The sequence below is a fragment of the Sycon ciliatum genome, chromosome 12, assembly GCF_964019385.1.
Source record: "Sycon ciliatum chromosome 12, ocSycCili1.1, whole genome shotgun sequence".
NCBI lineage: Eukaryota > Metazoa > Porifera > Calcarea > Leucosolenida > Sycettidae > Sycon > Sycon ciliatum.
This window is the reverse complement of record NC_088654.1, coordinates 15360416-15368573: the sequence shown is the minus strand read 5'-3', so window position 1 is coordinate 15368573 and position 8158 is coordinate 15360416. Positions and strand designations below refer to the sequence as shown.

Genomic DNA, 8158 nt, shown 5'->3' with positions numbered 1-8158 from the left:
AGGGATACAAACTTACAGAGACGCTCCATTTCCAGCGCGACAAACACCTCGTGAACACCAGATAGCAGCGTGAGTCAGTGTCAACACAATTACATAAAAGTTTAAAATGAATGATACGGTAATGATTACACGCTTGGTAACTTTGTGAACACGAAAGGAGCGCGCATACGTGTACGTGTAATATAGGCCACTACCTGTTGGAAAAGAGGCTGCATAAGACAAAGAGGCTGCTAAATACATGTATGGCAAAGAAAGCTGCATGCCGGCAATCCAGTGGGAGAGAATTCCACCTACCCACTGAAAGGTAGAGTAAAGCGTGTAGAAACCGTGTAGAACTATACAGCTTCTTTCAAGGGCAAAACAAACACAATGAACATTTTTCCCAAGTGTTCCGAAAAAGTTCAACTCAAACCGTGTAGAAACCGTGCGGAAACCGCGGCGTAAATAATCATAATTATTGTGGTTCAGACTCGCCATCGGGCACAGGGTGCTAGTCAGCAGGCCAACGTGTGGCTAGGAAAGGTTCAAGCACGGAGCGGAAGACAAATGTCACGTTGCGTTCACCCCACTGAACTCTACCCTGCTCCCAAGAGCTCCCAAATCACCTCAGTGCAGAATGTTTTCTGTGTTTATGTTTCTTTTTTCCATTTTGCTCTTTTCGGCTAGCCCCTTTCTCGCTCATCCAACGCCTACTCGCAGCTCTGCTTGTCCGCTCCGATGCAGCTTCTCCATCTTGCCACCCCCCCCCCCCCCCCTACAAGGAACGCGACTGCGGGTCCATTGGCATACATGTAGCTTTCTGAACTAATCTGGCACTCACTACCCCACTCTCAACCCCTCGCACTCCCTCTCTCCCTCCCCCATCCCCCTCTCTCTCTCTCTCTCTCTCTCTCTCTCTCTCTCTCGCTCTCGCTCGCTCTTCTCTCTCTCTCCTCTCTCTCTCTCTCTCTCCCTCTCTCTCTCTCTCTCTCTCTCTCTCGCTCTCTCTCTCTCTCTCTCTCTCTCTCTCTCTCTCTCTCTCTCTCTCTCTCTCTCTCTCTCTCTCTCTCTCTCTCTCTCTCTCTCTCTCTCTCTCTCTCTCTCTCTCTCTCTCTCTCTCTCTCTCTCTCTCTCTTGCTCACTCACTTTCTCTCATTCTCTCTATCTCTCTATCTATCTATCTCTATCTATCTCTATCTATCTCTATCTATCTATTGTTTGAACCAGCTCTACCACTCGGTATTGAGCACTCTCTTGGACAGCCTGGAACCCCCTGTTTAATATATCTATCTATCTATCTATCTCTCCACCCTTCTCGTAATCATGATTATGTTTTCCACTGATGATCGGAACGAGAAAATCGATTCTGGAAGTGTGTAACAAGACAGTAAGCAGAAGCACTCGGCCCTTGAAAGTTCTGTTTCCACTTCACCACCAAAACAGCTGTCAGATAATAATAATAATAATAATGACAGTTCGCATTTCACTCATTGCATGAGGTCAACGCATCTGTTAACAATTTCGAGCCAAGCAGCTCTATCAGAAGCAGATTGCACAGCATCCAGAAGCTGTCAGATGCAATTACAAAATAATTATTGATATGTTCAGTGCTCAAAAGGAACTTCTTGTTGCTGTTCTTGGGAATGCGTGGTCGGCCGCAGAGCGCAACAGTGGTGGTGGTGGTGGTGGTGAAGGGCACGCAGAATGTACATGCACATGTAGATTGTGGCTGTTTTATCACTTCCTTGCACCTTTTTATTTATTTTTATTTTTTACACACATACAGATGTTCAAGTGAATTTGAATTTCACCACAGCACTCAACCACGCAGTCCTTCTGTCTCTCGCCATTCTCAAGCTTCTGGCCATAGTGTTCGTATTTGTCACACATGCATGCACACATGCATACATGCATATACATGTACACAAAGTGTCTTGAGTCTTAGCTGCAAACAGTGCTCAATACCTCAAAAAGGCGCAGAGCTTACCACACGGGGCAGAACAATTGAGTGTTTTTTGAAACACGAAGCTCGGAGTTACGAGAACGATTTTTTGGTCTCTGTTGTTCTGCCCTGTTCTGCCCCGTGTACATGTATATACATGTACATGTAATAATAATACATGTGCATGCACAAGTGATATATTTCTGAACTTCTTTTCCTTATAGTTGTAGTCTTGTAGCTTATTTCCATCATTCCCTGTAGTATTTTGACAAGAAGGGAACGAAAACGTTCAATACTTTGACACATGTCCTAATTGGCTGGTGGTGACTCTTGCGTAGATGCATGCGTAGATAATACATATTTTGTAATATTTTCTGCCTCCGATCCGTCCTACTTTCAAATTATTATTATTATTATTGTGTCTCTTTCCCTCAAACTAGTGAAGATTATTATTACTATTAGAAGTCTGAAGAAAACGTTGAACGGTCTCTGCTAGGATGACGACTACACCATAGCTCAGTGGTTAGAGCATCGCTGGCTACAAGCGAGGGTCCCTGGTTCGAGTCCTGGTGGTGACAGTCAATTTTTTCTTCAGACTTTTCCCGTTTGTCTCTTTCCCTCAAAACCAGTTAATATTATTATTATTATTATTATTATTATTATTATTACGAGTTAAGAGTAACTCTCCATCACTGTAACTGGATACTATATACAGTCAGAAAGTGCTTGGTTATTGCACTTTCTGACTGTATATAGTATCCAGTTACAGTGATGGAGAGTTACTCTTAACTCGTATCCATATGTCCTTTTCTTTTCTACATTTATTTATGGCTCAACATCCGAGTTTCAAATTGCACACCTGATGAGCCGTCACGAACCATACGGCGAAACGTACGTCGTGTGAAACAACTTATTATTATTATTAGTAGTAGAAAGGAGAAAGACATTATGGATACGAGTTAAGAGTAACTCTCCATCACTGTAACATGATACTTTATACAGTCAGAAAGTGCAATAACTAGGCACAAAACTCGTGTGAAACAACTTGTTTTGTAGTCAACTAGTCCATCACAATGTCATGCATGACGTGTGAAACAACTTGTTTTGTAGTCAACTAGTCCATCACAATGTCATGCATGAGGAGTACTGTAGGAGTTTGGCTTTCGGCTTGTACAACTCGTTTCCGCAAAGCTTCCCATTTCTTTACTTATCTTTGATATTTATGACCCACCCAAGTTGGGTGGTGTGTTGCTGCTTTGCTGCCTCGAATTGTAGTTAGACCACTTTGTCAGATATCGTACTGGTCTCGTCATCCGGTCCAGTAACAATCGACATTCTTTGTTCCGTTGGGACTGTAGCTTTTGCTCGTTTTCGTTGCGCTTGCCTTCCCCTCTTTGGTCTTTTCCATAACCTTGAACCTTCCAAGTTGGAAGGCTGTCGGTTAGCGCTACGGAGATATGTTGAAGCTAGGTGTTAGGACGTTGAATGTTTCAGTACTCTGTCAGTTTTGTGCCTAGTTATTGCACTTTCTGACTGTATATAGTATCATGTTACAGTGATGGAGAGTTACTCTTAACTCGTATCCATAATGTCTTTCTCCTTTCTACTACTTAGTTATGGCTCAACATCCGAGTTTCAAATTATTATTATTATTATTATTAAGCATCAGTTGGGGAAGTGAACTGCCTGAAAAGAGAAAAAAGCGCCAGACCCACCAGGACTCGAACCCGGGACCTTGCTTGTCATGAACAATGCTCTAATCACTGAGCTATGGGACCAGGCTGAACCTAGAAGGCGCTGACAAGTTTTTCACTCCAAAGCCTGCAAAGGCAGCTCACAACACGTGCCACACATACTGATGGCACTTGGGTCTTTCTCCCTCCCCCAGGGGACCAACCAAGGTCAGTTCCTGGACCCTACCAGAAGTGAAAGAAAAGTGATTAATTTTTGAACGGATTGGGAGAACTTCAAATACAAAGGATCAGTGGAGGATCAGGGTGGATCAGGGTCCCAGGGTCCCAGGTTCGAGTCCTGGTGGGTCTGGCTATTTTTTCTCTTTTCAGGCAGTTCACTTCCCCAACTGATCCTTTGTATTTGAAGTTCTCCCAATCCGTTCAATAATTATTATTATTAACTGGTTTGAGGGAAAGAGACAAACGGGAAAAGTCTGAATAAAAAATTGACTGTCACCACCAGGACTCGAACCAGGGACCCTCGCTTGTAGCCAGCGATGCTCTAACCACTGAGCTATGGTGTAGTCGTCATCCCAGCAGAGACCGTTCAACGTCTTCTTCAGACTTTGTAATTATTATTATTATTATTATAGACAACACCTCATAGCATGAAAAGAAGATCAGCCAGTACGGTACGGGAGATGTGGGTGTTAACCAACCATGGTGAATAAAGTATTTAAAGAAGAAAAGTAATGGTCAAGACGGAGAAGCATGGGAGGGACAGGTGATGGTGAATCAAGTGAGCAGATTTAAATGCGTCCAGGTTACTGGCATTGCGCGTAGTAGCGGGCAGCGCAAGCCAAGCAGAGTAGGCAACAAAGAGTGGAGAGTGTACAAGGGAGGACGTTTTAGCCAAGGAGAGGGCAACAGAGCATCTTGTCTGGGAGCCATCTGTGGTTCGGAACCAGTTGTACACGTTAAGATGAGGAGGATGTAGAGCTTGTTTAAATTTGCGAGCAAAAGTGCAGTTGTTGTTGTTGTTGAATTTTATTTAAAGTCGCAACACAAACAGGCGATGGCGCCTCCTTTTATAAATGTGAGCGACATGGCAAATGTAATAATAACAGTAATGGGGAGGAGAGGAGGAAAAATCACAAGTGAAAGGTTTAAAAAAAAGAAAAAAAGTACATTATCGTGTCCGTTCCCGAAGAAAGAATTCAGTTCCAACGAATGTATCACTCTGCTGGTAGTGTGCTGTGGACACATGTCGAGGTCGACTGGAGAGCGCAGCTACGGTGTGGTGGATGTTGGAAAAATATTATATCAAAGGAAAACAGAGAAAACAAATGGGCATGGCAGTTGCGAATGTCAAGGACGTGCTACGCCGTCCGTGTAGTGAGTGGTGCTCAATAGAACGCATCATCTGAGGAATGTCTTGAGACACAAGACTGAACCGACTTGGACGCACTGCTCGACAGTCTGCGAATGTCTCGCTGGAAGGTTTTCCGCGCCAGAACGTAGAAGAACGTGTCGGCGATCAGGGTCAGCAGGTAGACGCGGATCGACCAGATGAAGAGATGCGGCGGCGCGTTGCCTGCGGTGACTTCTGTTGAAATGAACACCTACTTGTAGACATACAGAAGTAAATGTAGAAAGAAAGAAAAAACAACGAAAAAAATGAACGGTTAGGGAGAGTAGATCAGACCCGCCAAAGGGATTAAAGACCGAAACTCCCATTTGCTGCATCCATGCTTCCCTCGTGCCTGTCCACGACTTTCCAATTATCTGTTGGTCACAGACTCACAGTACGGCTAGAAATAATCCTTCCGCTTCTAAACAGGACTTGCACCGGGTACTCTCTTCTTCTCAATCATAGTCGTCACTGTGGTTGGCCATCATCCACTCTCTTAACATTGGCCGCTGTTTCCACCGAGTCTCGAGATGTATTTCAAGAGATGTATTAAATAAAACTGGTCTTTAATAGACCATCCTGTTATGCCTGCTTGCACATCAGACAAAATATCTGCCCAAAATGATGTCTCCATCCTTGACACTTCTTATACAAGTACATGTATTTGTGCTACAATTAACTTAATTAAGTTATGGTCTCCACATTGATTGTTGACAAAATGAGTCGCGAAACAATTCAGCCTGGCCTGGATGGAATTATATTATTTATATTTATATTTACTCAATCTGCGGACAGCATACTGTTTTGATCTTTGTGAACTATATTTATATTATTTTATTACAACATCTCAAGACTCGGTGGAAACACCGGCCAATGTTAAGAGAGTGGGTGATTGCCAACCACGGCGATAAATAAAAGTAAGGGGAGGGAAAAAGAAAGAGTAGCAAAATTAACAGCAACAACTCCGTAAAGAAAGAAAATGTCAAATAAAAACAGTGAAAAACACGAAGGACATGTGGAATTTAACCGGACCTGTCTATTGATGTACTCTGTACTAAAATTGTGGTCAACGTGGATTTGACGTACAGCTAATTCATTAGGATTTGCAGCTTGGACCCTTTCAGGCGCTTCTCCAGGGTCGGAGTCTCAACAACAGATTGTCCGCAATGCCTTTCAACACACACGCAGCACGTTCTACAACTCTGCAACCTTTATGTCATAATAATGAGTACGTCCCCAGACGTTCGTGTTGCAGGCCAAATGGACACATGTCACTTAACTCGAAACTTGCAGGATCAAGCCTTACGAATATTCACTGTCTTTTGACACACATGAGATACATACTCCAAAAATAATTTAATGGAATAACCAAGAACACACCGACACACACACACACACACACACACACACACACACACACACACACACGCACGCACACGAAACCTCACTTTAAAGCTAAAGACTCTTTCATACCAGCTTGATTTGTCTTGTTTAGCAAACACTCACTCACCATGAACAGCATCTGCGCAGCTAAGTTGATGAACAGCGTCAACACAGCAAGCTTAGTGACCGGAGCCAGAACGAAGCTGTGACGTAACAGGCGTAGCCGATCCAAGCTCATGGGCGTGCGCGGCGGTCTTGCTGGCAGAATGGAGGCTGCCCTTGAGACGGGCGCGTGGCTTGCGGATCGCGACTTCACGGCTACATGCCTCTGCTCCTCAACCTGTCCAAAATACTGGACACCGACTATTGTTCTGGGTGTGGGCTTCGAGACGTTCTGCTCGCAATCAATCCTAAACTGTGATACCGTGGCGGAGAACAGCTCGGAGTCGCTATGACTCGCGTACAGTTCCTCCGGTCCTGTCCGGACCGACTCGGTCACAACGTCGAAGAGCGCGGGTAGGGAGCCCCAGGAGGAATCGGAGGACAGTCTGGATGATGGGAGGAGTGGAGTGCTGAATGCGTCCATCGAGCGTGTGCTGCTGTGCTTCAACCCCTGTCTTGGCTCTGGCCACCGCTCAACGTCCATCTCACCCAAGGCAACCTGTACGGGCGCTGCGTTATTAGTGGCTCGAGATTGCCGCCGTTTCCGCTTCTCAGATTTGTGCTCCTGAAGAACAGTTGCGTCCCAAACGGCCAGAGTCCCTTGGCGGCTCTTCCGGCTTTGGTAGAACTTGTACATCACGATCACTTGGATTATGACCAGGTACGCCCAGAACAGAACCAGAAGTGCGATGCCGTACCCACTGACTCCCGATATTGCGTCATCCCTGAAGTCCAGCTGGCAGTAGTCGGCATAGAAACGCAGCCGACTCCCACCGCCGGCGAACAGTCCCACGAGTATACACAGTGCGCCGACGGTGTTTATGATGACGAACAACCTGAGCAGGCGATTGCTGAACGCAACCTTTCGGTTGTAGTACAGCGGCTTGACCAGGGAGACGAACCGTATAGTGGCAATGAAGATTACACACACAAACTGGACCAGGTTTATCACCGTCATGATGGCAAGATTGGCACGGAACGGGATCGACGCTTGAGGCACACTGGTAATATTGAGATAATGCTTGGCGGAGACAACGGGAAGGTAGAAGGGAACGCTGGTGATGCACACCAGGCAGTAGGCACCGACCACATAATCCAGCAGACATGCCTCGCCCCGCTTCGATCTCAGGACGTGCAAGGCTAGGACTCCGGCCGTGAAGCACGCCGCGCACACTGCAGCATCTATTGCCAAATCGGCGTCACTGTAACTGCCAGTCTCCGGTATGATATCAACACTACCATTGACACTACCATTGACACTGCCATTAGCACTACCATTGACGCTACCATTATCACTAACATTGACTCGAATATTTCTGCCAGCGTGTGCAGCAGTCGTAGAATACATTCGCTCTGTCATTCTCAATCACTGGCCTTCGCAAATGGTCGCTTTAAAACGTAAGGAATACATGTACATGTATTCCTAAACTGCTCTTCTCCATTGATAACTTTCTTCAGACTTTTCCCTTTTCCACTGCCACTAGTAGTGAATATATATTAATTACACGTAATAATAATAATAATTATTACAAATTATTATCACAAAAGACGCCACCGCCCGATTGCGAAACGCCTTTATAATGACCATGAAACTCGACAGCAACGGCA

General features: G+C 45.2%; 1 protein-coding gene across 1 annotated transcript; it reads right to left on the bottom strand.

Moving 5' to 3' along the window:
- Positions 1 to 4257: 4257 nt before the first annotated feature.
- LOC135828024 (uncharacterized) lies at positions 4258 to 7910 on the bottom strand. Its single transcript, XM_065340461.1, has 2 exons — positions 6516 to 7910; positions 4258 to 5216 (listed from the first exon to the last, which is right to left on the bottom strand). The coding sequence occupies exons 1-2, from the start codon at positions 7908 to 7910 to the stop codon at positions 5001 to 5003; spliced, it is 1611 nt and encodes a 536-aa protein (XP_065196533.1). The 3' UTR covers positions 4258 to 5000.
- Positions 7911 to 8158: the final 248 nt, after the last annotated feature.

Coding starts and splice junctions, on each gene's coding strand:
- LOC135828024 (XM_065340461.1), bottom strand. CDS start 7,910: ATGACAGAGCGAATGTATTCTACGACTGCTGCACACGCTGGCAGAAAT. Junction 5,217..6,515: donor CTGCGCAGATGCTGTTCATG/GTGAGTGAGTGT, acceptor GTCTACAAGTAG/GTGTTCATTTCAACAGAAGT.